The sequence below is a fragment of the Gadus chalcogrammus genome, chromosome 9 (assembly GCF_026213295.1).
Source record: "Gadus chalcogrammus isolate NIFS_2021 chromosome 9, NIFS_Gcha_1.0, whole genome shotgun sequence".
NCBI lineage: Eukaryota > Metazoa > Chordata > Actinopteri > Gadiformes > Gadidae > Gadus > Gadus chalcogrammus.
In genome coordinates, this window is record NC_079420.1 from 12,626,763 (window position 1) to 12,645,979 (window position 19,217).

At 39.7% G+C, this 19,217-nt stretch overlaps 2 protein-coding genes across 3 annotated transcripts; both read right to left on the minus strand.

The window, feature by feature from the left end:
- Nucleotides 1-204: 204 nt before the first annotated feature.
- cry2 (cryptochrome circadian regulator 2) lies at nucleotides 205-11,862 on the minus strand. Of its 2 annotated transcripts, XM_056599574.1 has the most exons (13): nucleotides 11,297-11,862; nucleotides 10,515-10,623; nucleotides 9,755-9,897; nucleotides 8,545-8,729; nucleotides 8,335-8,423; nucleotides 7,204-7,341; nucleotides 6,959-7,084; nucleotides 6,566-6,751; nucleotides 5,917-6,068; nucleotides 5,195-5,397; nucleotides 4,815-4,895; nucleotides 3,566-4,146; nucleotides 205-2,562 (listed from the first exon to the last, which is right to left on the minus strand). In XM_056599574.1, exons 1-12 carry the CDS (start codon nucleotides 11,452-11,454, stop codon nucleotides 3,575-3,577), a joined length of 2,142 nt encoding a protein of 713 aa, XP_056455549.1. In that variant the 5' UTR covers nucleotides 11,455-11,862; the 3' UTR covers nucleotides 205-2,562; nucleotides 3,566-3,574. The 2 variants fall into 2 exon arrangements, with proteins under 2 accessions (XP_056455549.1, XP_056455548.1); XM_056599573.1 differs by having other exon boundaries at nucleotides 205-4,146.
- Nucleotides 11,863-12,173: 311 nt separating this feature from the next.
- Nucleotides 12,174-15,685, minus strand: zgc:101566 (Transmembrane protein 263-B-like). The gene is made up of 3 exons (XM_056599670.1): nucleotides 15,441-15,685; nucleotides 14,850-14,949; nucleotides 12,174-14,175 (listed from the first exon to the last, which is right to left on the minus strand). Exons 1-3 carry the CDS (start codon nucleotides 15,444-15,446, stop codon nucleotides 13,895-13,897), a joined length of 387 nt encoding a protein of 128 aa, XP_056455645.1. The 5' UTR covers nucleotides 15,447-15,685; the 3' UTR covers nucleotides 12,174-13,894.
- Nucleotides 15,686-19,217: the final 3,532 nt, after the last annotated feature.

The window sequence follows — 19,217 nt, forward strand, 5'->3', positions numbered from 1 at the left end:
AATAGAGACTGGGGGGAAAGACAGAGCATGCACAGATTAAGACGGAGGGAGAGGAATGGTTCACGGCAGACAGAGAAGACGGGAGGAGGGATGGGGGAAGTCAGGCCGACCAATCACAGGGAGGCATGACATCATCAGCTCATCTGTCTGCGGCTTACATTGAGTGAAGCTAATAGATGCTTATATCTGGTGTATCTTGTGAAATATTCTCTCTGTGTGTTTCAGATGTTTTCTTTGGAGTGTATAACATTAATGGACGCTGCCATGTGACAAGCTAATGTCTACGTACACATTATTTGGAGGCTATGTTACACAAATTGTTTGTATATATTGTTGCCGGTCTAAAAATGAGATTTATGTATTATTAATGTGAAAATAAGCATTGAGCCCACTCTAAACGGGGTGCAGCTACATGGATGCACCACACATAATGCAATAACAGTCTTCTTGCAGCTGTTATCTTTCAATATTTATATATTGCTTTTCTGTGTGGGAAAAGTCTTAAGAGAACTGAGTAAAGAATTGTTATTCATGTTGAACTCTAAAAGTGTTAATGATAATGACCACAAAGAATATATGGTCGGAGTTTAGTCACTGAAGCTGCAATGTTGCTAAGTAGCACTGTCCGAAATAAATCAAATGGGTTCCGCCAAACCGTATTGCACCATCTCCGGCAAAATTCCAGAATCTCTCAGACACTGCATTTGGGTCAGCTTTACCTAAATGGATGAGCTTAAACTTTTTTTGAAAGACAGAAAATCAGCTGCCTTATCATATGCAATGCATGTTCATAAGAATTATATTATAATAATTTGCATATTTCATCCAAAGATTAATCAAAATACACACTAATTGATAGATTAAACTCTTCACAGAAAATATGTTTTATATTGGCTGGTTGTCATCAGTATTCATAACATTTTATTGAACAAATATTACGCACAATAAATATTTATATTTTTTAAATTCTGTTTAAAATATGCAGAACTACTGAAAACATAAGAACAAAAAACAAAAAAAGAGCACCCACCAAACCTACTACACCACAATTGTAATGAAAAAGTACAACGCAAAACAACACAAATCAAACATATAGTCTTATCCAGATGGCTTAACAAGATACACAATGTAAGTCAGAATAATTCATGTACACAAGCAACTGATGAGACAAGGGATGTTTTCACAGGTCGGTGGTATTTGTACCACAAACTACTTTCGAGTAATGAAACAATAACTTTCTTACTTTCTCCAGTAAAGTGCCTAATAATATACTTTTGCGTCCACAATAATTTATGTAGACAAGGCTGAACGTGGTTTTTGTCAAATGTTGGTCTATCGATTATGGTGTATATGCTCTTTTACATACACTTGATCAGGCCAGTAAACAAAAAATACTTCCTTTGTAAAACATGTATGTCTAATTACAAAGAATACCAAACAAAAACTGCTTTCATATAGATGGATATGGGTAAGAATCAAGATAAACGGAAATTCTTACAGTTTAACACCAAATGCCGATTAAGAAAAAGACTTCGAACATACTGTGTTATCAAACTTTGGTCAAGGTAGTCTTTAAAAAGAAACACCATTATCCAGTTGAATTTAATACAGTGTATGTGTGTGTTGTTATCTTTTGTGTTTATAGACGACATAGTATAACAGTTTTTCTACAGAACTGTTTACATAATTACAAATACATTTTTACATTTAATAATAATACTATGATCTATCAAGGTCAGAAATACATTTGAAAATATAATTGATTAAAAGGTAAGACAAATATTTATTTTAGTCACATTACGAAAACGGCTGTGGAAATGTAAATATATTTAGTAATGGTATTGGCAGATTATAGAATTGTTATATAACAGAAAACCTTTCCTTATTTTCCCTGATAATAATTTAGACACACATTTGAAAAACATGTTATCATTATAAAAGGTGATTATCACCACTGACAGTACTTCAAAATACTAAGCCATAGAAAATAGGTTTCTGTTACCCAAGAACTTGCTCTGAATATGCGGCATTAACTTTTGTCTGCTTAGTAAATATACTTTATCATGAATACTGTCTTAAGATAAGCTGCATTAATAGTCTGTGCTTATAGTTTCACATTCTACCACACTAAAGAGAAGCAAAAAGCTTGCTTGTGATACAGAATATGGCCAATGATAGGACAATGTCACTTCCTTATTTCAGTCAAACCTTCCTAACATTATACCATTTAATACTATTTCTGGCATTATATAAGCACTTTTTGAGTATTCAACCTGAATAAGATTAATACGTTTATGGCTATGGAAACGTACCCATTAATCATTATAATGGCTATTCATTCAAACTATTTACAGTAAACAATTCCAAGTTAAGAACAGTAAAAAATGTCACGATTGTCAATGAAACAAAACCGGCTACCCATTCCTCCGAATGTGGATGATGTTGAATGCTTAATATTATATTCATTTCAATTATCTGTGTGCAAATCTATATAAAAAGGACAACAGGAGCTGCAATCGACCTAGCTTTTTTTCATATTGCAGCATCTCACCTTGGAATTAGCTACAAAACACAAAAGCAAAGTCAATAAAAAAAAAAGGGGATTGTCAACTCTAATATATGTGTAATTAGCATTTATTGTTGAGGAAATAGATAACATCTCATAAAAAAATTGAATTTGATATCATAGACAGAATTCTGATTTTTTGTTTGCCTCCAGTGTGCTTCAGTATGATTCAATAGATTTGCAAATTGTGTCTAGTAATCATTCTTTGCCATGAAAATGTTTTGCCTGCTAAATATGTCACACATTCAGTTACAAATGAAATAAATATGTAAAATAGTTAAATAAAATCATGAATGTAAGGCTGAGGTCATCGTCAACCTCAAAGTGGTGAGAGAGCAGAAAGGACCACTAGTCGCTAGGCTGCAACCACAACATCAACTTCAGTTTCACTAGATATTGAAGAAATCAATATCAACACAAAAACAAGTATCAACATTTTTTGCTTCCGCAAAAATAACTAAAGCCAAAGAACCACATTCATGTTATTATGTATTAATAAGCAAGTCTTCATTTTGGATGATTATTTAAGATTCAAACCGCCAAAGACAACTCCAAAAAATTAATTACCAATACCAACTGTAGAGGCAAAGAATTCAATTAATGACTATACTATAGAGGCTGAGAATGTAACTAATTACCACTATCCAATTTAGAGGCTAATAATTTAGCTAATTACCAATATCCACTGTATAGGCTAAAAGTTCAATTAATTACCAATGGCAACTGCAGAAGCTGAGAATTATTAAATCATTACCAATTCCATCTAAAGAGGATGAGAAATATTAAATCAATACCAATACCAACTGAAGAGGATGAGAGATAAATCATTACAAATACAGACTGTAGAGGCTGATTTAATTAACTACCAATATCCACAGGCTGAGGATTAAATTGATTACCAATAACAACTGTGGAGAAAGATAATTCAGAAGAAAGCGAGAGACAGACTCCCAGACTCCCATTCAAGGAGACACACCAACACATACGTTGCCTCATTACCTCCAACTATCACTGCTGATCATTGGGGCTGTCCTGGATCATGTCCTCGTCCATGCACTCTTCCATCCAACACTCCTCTCCCTCGCCCCCCGCTCCGTCCATGGCCTTCCCCCCTTCCACCGGGGGTCCCGGGACGCAGCCCGGGACCCCGCGGGCCCTCTGGCTGCGCCGGTGCTTGCGGAGCGGGCCTTTCTTCCTCTGACCCAGAAGCGGAGCGTGGTGGCCCGCTAGCGTAGCCGGACGCGGAGACAGAGCTCTGAACGGCTTTGAGGCGGGACTGAGGTTTGGGGAGGCGGGGCTGGAGGCTGGGTCTCTGGCGGGGGTTTGACCGGTGGCTGGGTTTGAGGAGGGGAAGGGGATAGGAGGAGGGTGGAGAAACAAGACGGGGAATGTGGAGGGGTCCGTAGAAGTGGAGGCGTAGGCCTGAGGGGGTGCTGCAGCGCCCACGCCTGCCTGCTCCCGTGTGGATGTGGAGGGAGTGTGTGCTGCAGAGACGTTGAGGCCTGGGGCAGGAGAGGACGTGCATGCTCTGGAGGAGTCTGGGACCAGTGCGCAGGCCGCTGGCTCATGGACCGGAGAGTCTAAGCAAAACACAGCATCGTAGTCTTAAATGAGCCCACAATGCACAGAACACATGGGTGAGCTTCAAACTAAAAAGATTTACATCGGACGATGCATTAGTTCGATACCCGGCTCCCCCTAGTGTCGCAGTGCCCCTGAAGACACCTCACCCTAACTGCCCCCCACGAGCTGTCGCCGTGTGTGGTTGACACCGCCGTCGGTGTGTGAATGTGTGTATGAATGGTTGTAAGTCACTTTGGACAAAAGCATCTGCTAAATGCCCTTAATTTAAATGTTATGGCCCTATGCCCTTAATGTTGCATGGCGATGCAGAATCATTTTGTTGCGTTCACTGGAACAGTAGTCTATGGCCTTAGTAGTTTGGAGGTCTTCCCAGCTGTTCTGTGTTCCGAAAGGGCAGGGACGTTTGTGGTTTACCCTGCTTTTGTCCTTCCTGCTATGCAGCAGGTCATGTTCAGAGCTTAGTTGTTATGGCATGTAAATGTAACTTTACTCCAATCTTTGGATCTGGAAGTACCCTGGACACATGACTGCTCAAGGAGTCTATTTCAAAACAAAATACCAGAGATACCCTTCTACCAAAAAAAGCAGACCACATTGCTGAGGCATTAATGTTGACGCTCATGTCAGTTCTAACTGGTTGGAAGGCCAAGACGCAGGTTCGTACCAGGACCGCTGCTGGTCTGGGACTCGTCCGTCATCGGTGGCTCCGCCTCCTCCTGGATGGTTGGCACCGATGCAAGGAGACCTGCAACACAGATAACAAATACATCCATATTACTGAGTAGAAAACAGAAACGTAGCTTAAACTTAAGTTTTGGTAACCAGGGAGTAAAAGTAGCATTTATTTATCCCCATACAAAACAAACATTTTAGCCTTCACAATCAATTAAGATGTAAGGTGTCCTGCAAGTACCCCCAACCAGGACCGCAAAAGAGTTGCGGTATGAAGAAAACTATTTGCATTACATTTTCTGTTTATTAAATAGAAATGTATGATGGTAAGATATCCATGAAGACAAGGCGAATGGCGCAGTGGGGACTCACTGAGGCCTCTGTAATGGGACAGTTGCTGGTAGACCTGCTTCATCCTCTCTATGTTCAGCCGGCTGGCCTCGGCGTGGTTGATCATGGGTTTGGGGTAGTCCACGCCCACCACGCAGTGGGCGGCCTTCTGGACGGATAAGGGGGCGTTCCAGGGCTCGTAGATGTAGCGGTTTGGGTAGTCCTTCAGGATTGGGATGTAATGCCTAAAAGAGCATTGATGTTTGAGGCTCATCATGAGTTATTTTCGTACCTCAGCATTGTTGAATACTTGATTCTGATTGGTCAATAATGTTCCAAGGTTGTATATTATCCTTCAAAAGTTTAAAATCAATGCACAACAAATCCGACTTTAAAAAAATTGGTAAAAAAACACTATTTCCTTGACAACACAAATAAAACATGCTCTGCATATTGAGCGGGAAAATATTTTAATTCCAACTGAAAAAAATATATAATAATACGATAACAAAACAATGATGATACAGATGTGGTATGAGTGGAATAAAACACTTTGGGGTGTTACGATATTGGAATATAACATACTTAGTCGTACATTATTTTCCAATAACAGGAAAGCCTGCATTGGTTTATTCCTAACGTCATCAGCAATCAAACATTCCCTTCAAAATACACATGCATAAGGATCATGGATCACTTCGGGGAAATTATCATACAAATTGCAAATACTGAAAAAAAACAAGAGCTATTGGAATGAGAATAACCTGATATAATCTCCTGATGGATCTGTCCGCCGCCCAAAGCCAACAGGACAGTAGCAGTGGAAGAACTGTTGGAAGAAGGCACTGCATGAGAGCCACATCCAGCTGCCAGCGTTCACGCTCCAGTCAGCATCGAGTAGCAACTCCTCAAACACCTAGATGGATACAAAGACATCCAAAATCAACAACCGATTCATGTATTGTGTGTGTATTACCCTGCCATAATTCCAATACATTTGGGTGAAATAACTTTCTCAATTTATGGATTGAGTCATTGAGTTGTTGTTGCACTTTATATCGCATCAGAACTGTAAAGGGCTTATTATGGTTCCAGTCTACGCAACGCAAGGGGGTTTACAGACCCATTACATCCTTGCGGACCCTCCTAGCGTCCACCACAAGGGCCTGACGTGCGGCTCCAAAAAATTGTAACCTTGATTCGGGGCGACGCGGCTGCAAGGGCTGTGATTGGTCCGCTCACTAAAACCCAACGCAGAACCAATACGGGTTCCCGACTGCGTCGCAGCGTCTGCGTGGTGGTCCTTGGGTCGCGTCGACGTGGAACCATAACTGAGCCTTGAACGGTTCCAACAGCGTGATGAAAGTGGCTCCTAGAGTTGACCAGCTGGAACATGCTTGTCCGAGGACGTACCTTCATGCCGCTCTCCCAGCTGATCCACAGGTCTCCCCGGGTGAGGAAGCAGGCCACGGCGTGCCGGGCCAGGTGATGGATCCAGCCCTCCTGCCGTAGCTGGGTCATGATGGCGTCGATCCAGGGGAAGCCCGTCCGCCCTTCGGCCCATTTAGCCAGCGCTTCTGGGTTCTGGTCCCAAGGTATCTGGGGGTGTGGTTGGGGGGGGCGATGTTAAGGCTGAATAAACTTCTGAGCAGCAATGAAGCGGCCCAGGGCTTCACCTTTCAAGCAGATATTTAAATAGATACACCGCTATTAAATGGACAGGCGGCTGCATTTCTGGTGTTTATGGGTTTGTAATTAATAGATGCGTCATTAATAACCCGGCTCTGACAGCAAGCGTTTCCCAACCTGGACACAGATGGGGTTTCCTTCCATGCGGTCAAAGTTTGGGTTGATGGTGGCCGCCGTGTAGAAGAACTCCCTCCACAGTAGCTGTCCGAACAGGGACAGCGGAGGACTGCAACGCTTACGCAGCTGAGACAGACAAGAGATCGTGAACATACAAAGTGAACAGAACGATGAGGAAATATAAGAGTCAATTGATTAGTCTGAGTCTGAACCCCTAGAGGTGTGCTTGTGTTGTTCACTTTTACCTTCATGTATAGTTCTCTCAGGTTGTAGTAAAATACCCGGCAGGACAAACAACCGAAGCGCAGGAAGGGACTGAGGCCCGCCGGACTGGCGAATAAAGAGCAGACCCCCCGAGGGTGCTCAAAGTTTGCCACCCATGCCTGCACAGACAGAGACGTGGACAGAATCTGTCACAGGGTTTTTTCTACATTGAAAATAGTTTGGCAGCCACCGAGATGATTTTATGTTCCACCAAAGCAAAACTGGTGAGGCTGACGAGGAAAGCCAATATTATCGTTGGTTGAGCGTGTGTTGATCAGGTGATTAGTTTGGTTACAGTTTAATGATCGGTTTGTCTGGCAGATTAAAACAAAAGCCCCTTCTGACTAAACGCATCGTTTAGTCTATGGAGGAAATCTTTGCATTTATGAACAGTAAATGGACTATAACATTTGATTATTTATTTTTTAACTTGCAGAAAGGGAGAGACAGAGTAAGCAGAATATTATCAGTGGACATTAGACAACCCTCAAAGCCTTTGTTCCCCTAGTTCCACAGGTAAGTTCACAGACCATTCGTACTTTAAGTGCTGTAGAAAAACGACGTCAAGGCTAAATGTGTTTTTTAAATGCACACATTTGATGGAGTGGCAATAGGTGAAGGATGGAGAACGAGAGGAAGAGATGTGCTTTTTTAATGGGGTTCCCTTTACTCAAGAAAAATAGACATTTCTGTTGATCAAAAGTTAATAAATAAGAGGAAAGGAAAATGCATAGATCTTGTTAAAATTGTGTATCACAGACTCAGGCTTAGCTGTACTCGGACCGGTCATGCTTACTCTGGTGCGTAGCCATCCCCCAAAGGCCCATTCTGAGCCGGGAAAAACAATTTCTGATTCAGAGTACAATTTCAATGTATTTCACAATATCAGTGAGTGTCACGACAACTTCAACTAGCCAAGGTATCGCACTGCCCAATTGTAAAATAATGCAATGCAAGATTTGCGTATGCGTTTTCACAACAACACAAAACATAGCGTGTAAATGCAGTACTGCTAGGTTACTAAGCTTCATTAACCACAAGAATAACCCATTTTAGGATAGATGTTAATCCGACTAGATTTAAGGATAGCATGTCCTTAAGGGGTTACTGACCTTTCTGTCCAGGTGTTTGTTGAGTCTCTCCAGTGCCTCAGACTCCCCACCTCTCCAGACCGCGGGAGGTAGACCGTCCGTTTTGAAGCCTTGCATGTCAAACACACAAGCAGAAGGATAACGTGAAGCATTCACATTCATTCAGGATGACAACAAAGAAAATGTGTTTCAGAGAAAGCTTATTCCTAACATTAGGAGAGGCCTTCTTACCCAGCTCTTCCAGTGAGGGTACACTGTAATGTTGATCGTGGTCTTTAGCTATGAGTGTTTTACACCTCTCCATTTGCTGCGGGGTGACGGTAGGCAGGGGCCGTCGGGGCAGATCCAGCCTGTTCACGATGGTCTGGAAACGCTTGAAGGTCAGTGGAGCACTGTTGTTGTTCATCTCTATAATCCTGTGAGGCATATAGAAATATCTTTGAATTTATATTTTGATAAGTGTTACGCACTTGCGCTCCTAGACTCGTTGGGTTCAACCTAAGCCAACTGCCCAACTACTAAACAAACTGAATAGTTAGCTAAAAACTAGAGCTGTCAAGCGATTAAAATATTTAATCGTGATTAATCGCATTAATGTCATAGTTAACTCACGATTAATCGCAAATTATTTTTCTGAGCTAAATATCCCTTGATTTTTTTGTCCCATAATTCTTCTCATTTTAATTATCTTATCAACATGGTGAAGTGCATCGTCTTGCCTTGTGCAAATGATTTTTTATTGATAACAACATTGGCATATACTGATCAAAACAGGACGATACAAAAAAAGAGCCTATAGTGCAATTAAACGACTGCTTTGAACAAATGTAATTTGAACATAGCAGTCAGGCTACTGCTTCTATGTTTTGAGCCAAAGAAAAAAAAAAAAATATATATATATTTTTTTTTTTTAAATAAAACAATTGCGTTAATCGCTCGATAATTTTTTTAACGCCGTTAAAATTGGTTTGCGTTAACGCCGTTAATAACGCGTTTAACTGACAGCTCTACTAAAAACCTTTGCTTAAACCCCTTAATACTATCTGAGATACTTTAAAGTTGCTACGACAACGCTTTTGCTACTTAGGACAAAAGCATCAAACTAAATAAATGTAATATAATGGGACATTTTGTCAATCCCTTGAGAGGGCAAACAATTAATTTAAACACATTCATTACGTAATGCTAATCCACATATGGTCTAATGTTATATTCTATTTATAACCAGGATCCTCTTCATGAACACAATAATTGAAGGGAGAATGCACGTATTCTGACCTCTCACCAGTAGGATATTTATCCTTTAAACCACCTATATGTGAGTGTTTAGACAGGGTATGCTTTGCCGAGGCAGGGGACATTTGATACGTACTCTCGTAACATGTCTGCGTTTTGCAGTCCGCCTCCACCGTTGCATAAGATGCACGTTAGTCATACAAACCTGTCGAGGTTGTAGAGGGTGTGCAGGTTTCTGACTATGGTCTCGACGCCCATCTCATGAGCCACCTTGATGATGGCCCCGTCTCTCTCTTTCCCATAAGGCTCTGGGTCATATTCAAACGTCAGCCGGGTGACATTCCACTCCTAAAAACAAAGAGACAGAGATAAAGAACAAAGATTTAGGTGTAGGTTAGGGATAGGGTTAGAAAGAATAAGGGAATGGATTTTTCAGAATACATTGAATACAACATTATCACAGATATAATTATAATAATTATTAATTCAATTTTAAATGTGATATTTCAAATGAATAAATCCCACCCCTCCCTTCAGGCCTCCCTATAAAGCCCCTCCACCAAAACACGTGTCTAGCTGGCTAGCTTTAGCAACAGGTCGGACTAGCCTTGTGTAAGACTGTGGTCATGCTCAATAAGTACACGGGCTGAGTGCATAGAGGGACAGTTAGGCCATCCAGTCATTTTGTTTAGGATGATTTAAATGATTGGACAGGCTAACAACGGCAACATGGACCAGATCCTTTTTTTTTTGGACAGGGCATTTTATTTATTGAATGCTGTCAGGGTGTTAAGAATTTCCACAATTATATAAAAAAAATGCTTCTTAAAATAAATTGCTTTCAGAGCAGCTTTGAAAAGAACGGGCTGTCTTCTTAATCAGTCTTTTCAAAAATATGAAACCATTATGCCCACATGAATACATCATGCACAGGCCGCTTATTAATTTGTCATTATTTGACAAACCTTGAAAAGCCTTGGGAGAACATCCGTGGGCTGTCCTCTAACCACAAACAACCTGGAGTTTAGTTTCCTCAGGCTGTTGTTCAAGTCCTCCAAAGACTCCAATAGAAACCTAAGAGAATACATACAGCTATATATACTTGGATATATGGAAATCAATGTTTACCAAGGTTAGACTTCGAATTTGAAATGTTGTGTCCATAGGGAGCTACACAGTATTAAGCACATATGTGCAAAATTTGTACCATTGTATAACATATTCATAGTTGCAGTTATTTGCAATCATTGTACTGCTGCATGATAATAATATATAACTAGACGGTCATAGGTGATCAGCAAGCGTGTGTGTGCGTGTGCGTGTGCGTGTGTGTGTTTTAGAACAGAAACGGAAATGGGAATAATGTAGTACAGGATAAATCGCAGCATGGCAGCATGTTTTTAAATCAATTCAGACATGACATCAACCCTTGCAAGCTAAATGAATACTCTTAGCTCACTTCATTTGTTTTTACTTATTGCAGTTTATTCATACCATTTAACATTTGTATTACTAGCCTAATTGTCAATAACGTTACGTTTTAAAACGTTAACATACAAATGATATAGTGACGCAATGGGTATGCATCTAGATCAGAACATTTAGCGGAGTGGATTGAGCACCTTTAGATCATTGTTACACAAAATGAATACAATATAATCTCAGTCGATCGGATTTAAAACGACATTTCGAGTTGGGCCGCAGCTGCGGGGCAGCAAAGGAGTAAAAATGTTATTAAAGCACAGACCTCCATCGGTTGACTCCTACGTTAGCGGAGCCAGCAAACCACGGATCCAGAATATAAACACAACAAACAGTGTCCGCTCCATTAAGGGCCTCCTGCAATGAAGGATTATCGTGCAAACGCAGCCCTTTGCGAAACCAATGTACTGAATTCACCACCATGATTATTCATCAGACCATCATCATAGTACAAAGGCAGAAAGGAGCGTTATCAATCAACTGATACCGTTAAACGGAATAATAAAATCCAAAACAAGCACACTTCGGTCAAGTCGGAAAAACTTCGCCGGCTGTCAGTGGATGGCAGCAGCGGGCGCGATCATGTTTGGGTCAACGCAACCAAATGTTTCATAGGGCAACAGTTCCTGTCCCTCCGCTCATTGGCCAAAATATGGACGACGTCATCCTTTATTTATAACAGGCTCGATGTGCATTGGTTGCTGGCACATGTTTCTGAAGAGTGTCACGTTGTTGTTGTTTTTTCCCTTTTTTCTTCTTATTGATTGAACGATGAGCAGCTTTGAAAAAAACAAGTTGTTTTATTGTGTGACTCATGGCTAACCCTTTATTCGATTCTCAATAAATGCATACTGCTTTTTAATTTATTCAGAACGATGTTGCTGCTCCACATTATTTCGTTTATTATACTCCCTCAAAGCTTGTTTACATTTTAATTTAATCATTTATTGAGTCATTTACTCCTGTATATCTAACTCATATTAAATTATATTTCAAAAAATGTAAATTCTAAGATGAAAACCAAGCATTTTAATTAGATAATAGAGAATGGTTTAAAAAGGCCCAAATATGTCTGTCCTGCTAGCTAAACCAGACTTTTATAATGGTCCGAGTCTCCCACCCAAATAATGAGTGACACGTGACAGAGAATCCAGCAGTTTTTACTTTATAGAATACAGCATAACTGACCTTCTGCAAAAATAGTTCTATAATAGACAAAAACAGCCTGAAAGATAAACGAAAGAAGAAAGAAAGGAAAATATTGGATTTAAAAAAGATTACAAAACTAAGATATAGATAGCTGGATGAAGGCCACATTGTGCCTGAAACTTATAAATAAATACCGACATTCACAGAGAAATCAAAAGAAAAGCAACTAAAATAAAAATTATATGGTAAAAGGGTTTGGTGAAGCTCACAATAGTTTCAGATTGAGAACAACATGCAGACTTCTACATTAAGCTCAACACAGCTAAATGATATGTAGCATTTAACTATATGTAACATTGATACATGGTGTACTGACACAATTTTCTTCCTAAATTGGCATACATACATGAAAGCAACTGGACTGAATAGAAATGGAAACGTCAAGATTCTGTTTGGAAACTAAATTGACGTAAACAATATGAAAATATGGTAACAATTTAAGATTATTTTATGGTTTTACACATCATATCGATATATTTGTCTTTAGTATTGTTACAAAATTTTGGGAAAATTCATCAAGGTAAAAACAAATTATAATCTAGTACTATTGCTATTAGGTCACTCCGCAAAACACACACAGAAAAAAAACTCTTGAAAGAAATTCTCTATAATATCCTATTCTCTAATTATTCTAAATAAATGAATAATAACCGTTTTAGTGATTATTATTATTTTTCTTTGCAAAACAAGTTTGGAACAAAAACAGCCCAAAGGGATAATATATCAGTTGGGGTTTAGTGATGTTTATATACCCCAGCTCAAATCTTTTGAAGCCATTAAAGAGGTGACCTTAATATTAATCCAAGACCATATCAGATCGTTGTTGAATCACGGTTGGGATCATGATTGGTTGTCCAGTTCATTACAAGGGAATGTATGGTAGAATTGCAATAAATGAATCCGATAATTTAAATACTTTTCTAAGAATCTCTAAAAAATCTAAGATTCATTAAAAAAAGATTAGAAAGCGACCAGTCCTGGTGCCATTTCTGAACGGAATCTCCTGTTCAAATGGGCTTATTTCCTTGAAAGGAGGTTAACCCACATTTTTGTTTCCATCATCATGCAATCATGAAAACAAAAATTTGGGAACCAACACAAATCCATATCACAAGCCATTTCACAATGGCACAAGTTTTATGCAGAAGAGGTTTTAAGGCCAATTTAACTGTTTCAAGGTAATTTCCGGTATGGCTGAAACGTTCTTTATAGGCCACATTTTACTTAGAGGCGACAGCAGGTCTTGGACTAAGATAAAATAAAGGTCTCAAGTGTATAAAATAAATTATTATGTATATCTATTCATTTTGAAAATAATGAAGTATCCTTAAACCCATATAAAACAGTTGTTACACTGCTATTTACCATCCAGGATTTCTATCATATTTTTGTTAGGAAAGAGATCATTTGTAGTATTTTGACCAACTATAGACCGCAACTGGCTTATTTTTGGATCAATTATCAGGAAAATGCATTTTCACTTCCCCTAAGCATGAAACATCTTACGCTCCAGCTAAGCACATATCAATGATTAATTTCATCCATCAGCGTTCCAACCTTTTGCACATACGCAAACAAAACGCGCATTGGAGAAAATGCGCAAGCGCTACATACAAACAAAAAGAAGCGTTCCGCACACACTCACAGTTGTTCATCAGTCAGACTTGTCCTTCTTTTTGGTCGTGACTTTGCTGGCAACCGCTGACCCGACGGCCCCGACCCCCCCCGTCACCATGGAATAACTGCCTTTGACCAGACCCACGCCAGCCGAAGGCACACTGGTCACCGCAGTCTTGGTGATCTGGAAACTTTTGGTTCCGACCCAGGCCACCCCTCCGAGAGTAACCCCCACCACACTCCGGGTCATAGTGAACAGGCCACCTCCCACTTTCCACAGCACTCCTCCTTCTGATTTGGGATGGTCTTTTTCCCCGTCTAAGAGAAGAAGACATAATAATGAGGAGGGGAGAATAGTTAACTTTAATATAGAAACTTTTTTTTTTCTATATAGAGTATATTATATAGTGACTATTTCTGCATCATCTCATTGAAAGATTTCTAAGTTGTGCTACATACGTCAATGGTTCAAAATGTGTACATGTGTGTATACTAAAAGCCTAGTGAGTTGGAGGAACTAATTCAGTAAAAGTATGGGGAACCCAAAGTAAGGTTCACTCACTCCCTCTCTCTCTCTCTCACTCACTCTCTCGTGGGAACAAGAGTAGAGCTGTGTTTGATAGGCGAACAGAAAGAAAACCATATCCCAAAGTCAGCAAGAATACAAAAGTATGCAGTAGTTGGCAATTAAACAGACTGATTATATGGCTAGAATTGTTGCAAGGTTGGATTTTCAGGGTAAGTGTTGTTCTTATGAGGATGAAACTTGATAATGCTTATGGTTGATGGCGTACAAATAAAAATGCACATTGTAAAGTAGTGTTGTCTTCCGAGTTCAGTCAGAGCCAAGAGAAATAACTACCTCTACAGCAGAATCACATTTTCCGAGAGAATTGCAACGAAATTCACCTTACATACATAACATACAACATACATGTGTTTTGTATCACTACAGAGTATTTGTATGAAGCAGAACGGAGCAGGTGTCTCACCCTCTGGGGAACCGGAAGTCTCCCCCTCATGCTGCTCTGCGTCGTCGTTGTCATGGTGTTGGGAGTTGCCCTCTTCATCTATCTCCTGCTCTGTGAGGACCTGATAGGGAAAGAGTACCAGTAGTAGCAAATTTACATTACAGATACGATCAACATATCTACTCCAACTACGTTGTGCCTTTCATTATCTGCGTGAACTAATCGTGTATTTCCGCTGCTGCTAACGGAAATAGCAAGACTAAGTTTACCACAATAGTAAACAGCCCTAACCCTAAGAGCTAGCATATACTCTTGTATCATCTTTAAACGATGATAAAATCAGCAGAATTATTTCTGTCTAATGTTTTAATGTAAACTAACGTACGACTGAGTCTGTTTTTATGAGGAGCACAGTGGATTTAGTACTACTATGCCCTCCTAGACCAAAGCTTGATTATTTTTATATTTTAATGCACAAACATTTTGTAACAAAGTATTTGCATGATCAACATGAAAACACTTTGGATATCGAAACGTTGTCACGGTCATCAGACAAGTCATGAGCCTTTTCAAAACGGACTGTCACAAAATCCAACCCCAACCCCCACTCACCTTCATATCATTCACTCGAAAACTACTTAAAAGCAGACAATTCGTCTTTGATAGCTACATTTAAAAAGTGAAGACAAATCTTAAACTTTGCTATTAGAATGATATATTTATCTCCCGCGGCGAATAATTCTACAGCGTTTCCCTTGCATAGTACATAGGATGCTCTATGGTTTGCCAATGATCACAAATCCTAGAGGACGTGACGCAATGTTTTCTATTCTTGGTGTTGGTTCAAAGGCTCTGCGGGGTTGCAAACAGCGCCCTCTCTCGGAAATAAATCTTCCCATTCTTCTTCTTGGTGTTTTATGGCCGTTTGTATCCCTATTGTCACATTACCGCCATCGTTTGACCTGATGTAGAACTTTCCAATCCTCTATATCCATAACAACAAACAATTCAATGTTTTCTAATTTCTTACAATCCTTCTCCCAGATACCCGGATGTTCCCCATTAATCTGTAATGTGCTGTTTAAATGACTATGACCACTATGAGGTAACCTTGACATTATGACCTGCTCCTTCCTGTTCCTCCCCATTCTCTTCACAATCCCAACTCACTACATTGTATTGAGTATGTATACTGTTTATTTCTCTGTCCCAACACTGCTGCCACATTTCAACTGCTTGCCTCCACACAATTACCTTTTACTTTTGGCATTGAAAGTAAGATCTCTCAATTTATATATTTCCATTTTTAAATTTTCTTCTATTGTAGGCTACACATTCTTATGGCGCAGAATGTGTGCAGGAACCCACAACAAACGGGGTGCTTGATGGTTTTTGAATATAATGGGGTTTACAGTCCTGCCCACGAATCATTAACACCTGAAAGGATTTTGTAAAGGCAGGGTCATGGGGGACCATGTAGAGACGCCATGGAAACTAGGTCAGGTCATTCATCATCATGCATCTGCTCCTTGATTGCCGATGGAAACATCTGCCAAATGCGAGCCCATCAACATTTTGCCAGCTATAAAGTCAGGACTCTCCCCCTGCTCTCAGAGGATAGGTGAAAATAAAAGATGGAGAAAACTATCGAAGGAAAAGTGAATAGCTTTATGCCCCTGGTCGATTTTCCACTTTCCCCCCATTTCCCTGTGTGCCTCTGTCAAACTGCCACGAAGAAGTATGGTGTAGTATTGTGCCAAATCTACCACCGGCACTTCCATCAGCTCTTCTGTTGCTTACATCCATATGATGCTATACTCCTACTGCATCTTAAAATGACATGCTTTTATCTAATTACAGAGTCAGTGTGAGATGAAACGCAGATGAGAGTACATATGCAAAGATGTGGTACAGAAGACAGAGCAACGTGACAACAATCTGACAAAGAGCACATAGCAGTACAGGCTAACCGTCAGGCAAATCAGCTTAATAGACCAATTCACGATTCTCTCCTCTCCTCCATTGAATCCTGTATTCCTTTTTTTGCAATGCCTCTCTTTGTCTACATTTAACAGACAAGATATTCCCTCTTTATGTTGTTGTTAAAAAAAATTATTTAGTATATAGTAATATCTCTAATATACAAATATACTAATCAACATTTACCATTTTTACAGAACACTATTTCGTTTTCTCATTGATATATATTGAGTAATTTTTTTTGTCAATTTTCAGTTACGGTCTCATAGTGCTTTACAGGCTATATATTTATGACACATCCCAAAGCCCTACAAAGGGCAATAAAACAATCCCTTAATGAACAAGGAATAACTGTTAAGAATGAACGCAGAGTGGGATTTAACCTTTCAGGGATGGTAAGGAGTGCAATGGGTGCCATAAACGACCAACATGGTAGTAATACAAGCAAACGTTAGAAATACTAACGTTAGCAAATAATAATTTGGATTGTCCATCGTGATGGCTGGCGGGTGAGCAAGCTGGTAGGCCAAGCATGTGGGGTGGCCAAGCATGCAGTAATGATCATCATAACAAACTCAAACTGAGACAGCCTTCAGGTTGGATGGGGGAGGGAGGACATGGAAGAGAACATGGATCCATGTAGAGAACCTCTAGTCCCGTACCTATCGGCAGCTGGGGTGGGCTAGTGCTGGCTCACGAGTCGATTAGGCGGTAATGAGAGCCCAGGGATACTCGCCTCTCATTAGCCCAATGCGAGCGTAATAAGGCTGGTTGTAAGTTTGGATTAGAATTTTTCAGCATAGTCAGCCTCCCTGATTACCGGTGTCAGACTATTTCACAGATTGATAAGAGGACATACTTTTTCATGCTTATTACTTTTTTGGAATTTAAAAAAGGCCAGCCCCTTAAGGCAGAGAAGGGATACAATAGGGTACAATAAGGTCCTTCAGGTAGGACGGTGCAAATCCATGCAGAATCGTATAGATAAGCAGTGCACCTTAAAATCTGATGTGACATAAATTGGAAGCCAGCGGAGGGAAGAGGGAATAGCAGTAATGTGGTTGATTGCGCATGCCTTTCTTGTCCCATTGGATTTGACTTGGCCTTTCACTTTTATTTTTTTACGCTAAAGGAGAGAAGGGGGAGCATACATGTCTATGCCCCAGTTCTGCATCCTCTGAACTCTCCCTTTTCTGTCCTCCCCAAGAAAAGAGTTATCCCTTCTCTCTCTGTAGATGCATACACAGAGTGAAACAGAATGTTTTCTATATGTTTGCTATTATCAAGATGTTATTTCTCAATGTATCAATTGTAGAATTTATTTTTTACTTTAAATACAAATTACAAAATGTGTTCACCCATTACATGCACCGTTTTCATCACATTCCCTCAGTTTTTTTCCTATTTTAATTCAACCACGACTCAGGTCTGTCTCTTACGCATAGTTCACATCCTCCTCTCAGAGCTGTTCCTACTGGTTCAGTGGAGGCCATGATGGATCCATGGATTCTTTCCATGGCCGTTGCTAGGTAACTGCTGGTTCTGCATTAGCCAGTTTCATACTGTAAAACATGTCTAGGAGAGACAGTGCATTGCAATCCACTGTCAGTACGCTACATTATTACTATAGCAATTAATGTTGACTAGTGTTTGAATCAGTCCAATGCCCAAACTTGACCAATTCTAAGTTTAGTTTATATAACAGCTTTGGATTTGGATGTTGATCATTGGTCAGATTTAGAACATATCCTCATACTGTCAAATACAATCTGTCTTGTATCTAGTTCAACATTCCGCTGTATGCATAAAACAAATTCATAATTCATTGATGGCTTGCATAAATGTTGGTCTATGAATGACAAATGTTAAAAGGTATTGGTCTGGATGTGTGCAGCATCGGAGAACATTGTGCGATTAAATCCATAAAATCTTTTTGGTAGGAGTAAAGGTTATTAACGTCTGCACACAAATTGATTATTATGTTTGAAATATTTCATTGAAATGTACAATGTATCAATAATGCATTCAGCTGCATTATTTAATTCCTTGCATTATTGACCCTGCAACGCTGTCAATAACTAAACATCAAGGCTGTCAATACCTATACATCAAGGCTGTTAGAACCTATATATCAAGACTGTCAATAACTACATCAAGGCAGGGGATATGTGTAGGTCCCACTTCCTCATGACAGTCTAATATCTTGAAGTGTGTGTCAAATGTTATGAACAGTAGTTTGCATTTAGTACAGCTCATCCGATTGTGTCCAATAGGCCTTTAACACTTGGTATGAAAAGAAGGATCTAGACAGGATCAAACATTTAAAATAACATATCCCAAAGGGATGTATGTACCACACCTTTCAAGTAACTTATCACAAGAGAAATTTCAAAAAAGTATATTTATATA

What these genes read in the sequence shown, in the direction of transcription:
- cry2 (XM_056599574.1), bottom strand. Translation starts at nt 11,454, where the DNA reads ATGGTGGTGAATTCAGTACATTGGTTTCGCAAAGGGCTGCGTTTGCAC. An exon ending in ACCCTCACTGGAAGAGCTGG is followed by an intron (nt 8,424 to 8,544) that starts GTAAGAAGGCCT and finishes TTGACATGCAAG; the next exon opens with GCTTCAAAACGGACGGTCTA. An exon ending in GAAACCCCATCTGTGTCCAG is followed by an intron (nt 6,752 to 6,958) that starts GTTGGGAAACGC and finishes CCACACCCCCAG; the next exon opens with ATACCTTGGGACCAGAACCC.
- zgc:101566 (XM_056599670.1), bottom strand. An exon ending in GACTTCCGGTTCCCCAGAGG is followed by an intron (nt 14,176 to 14,849) that starts GTGAGACACCTG and finishes TTCTTCTCTTAG; the next exon opens with ACGGGGAAAAAGACCATCCC.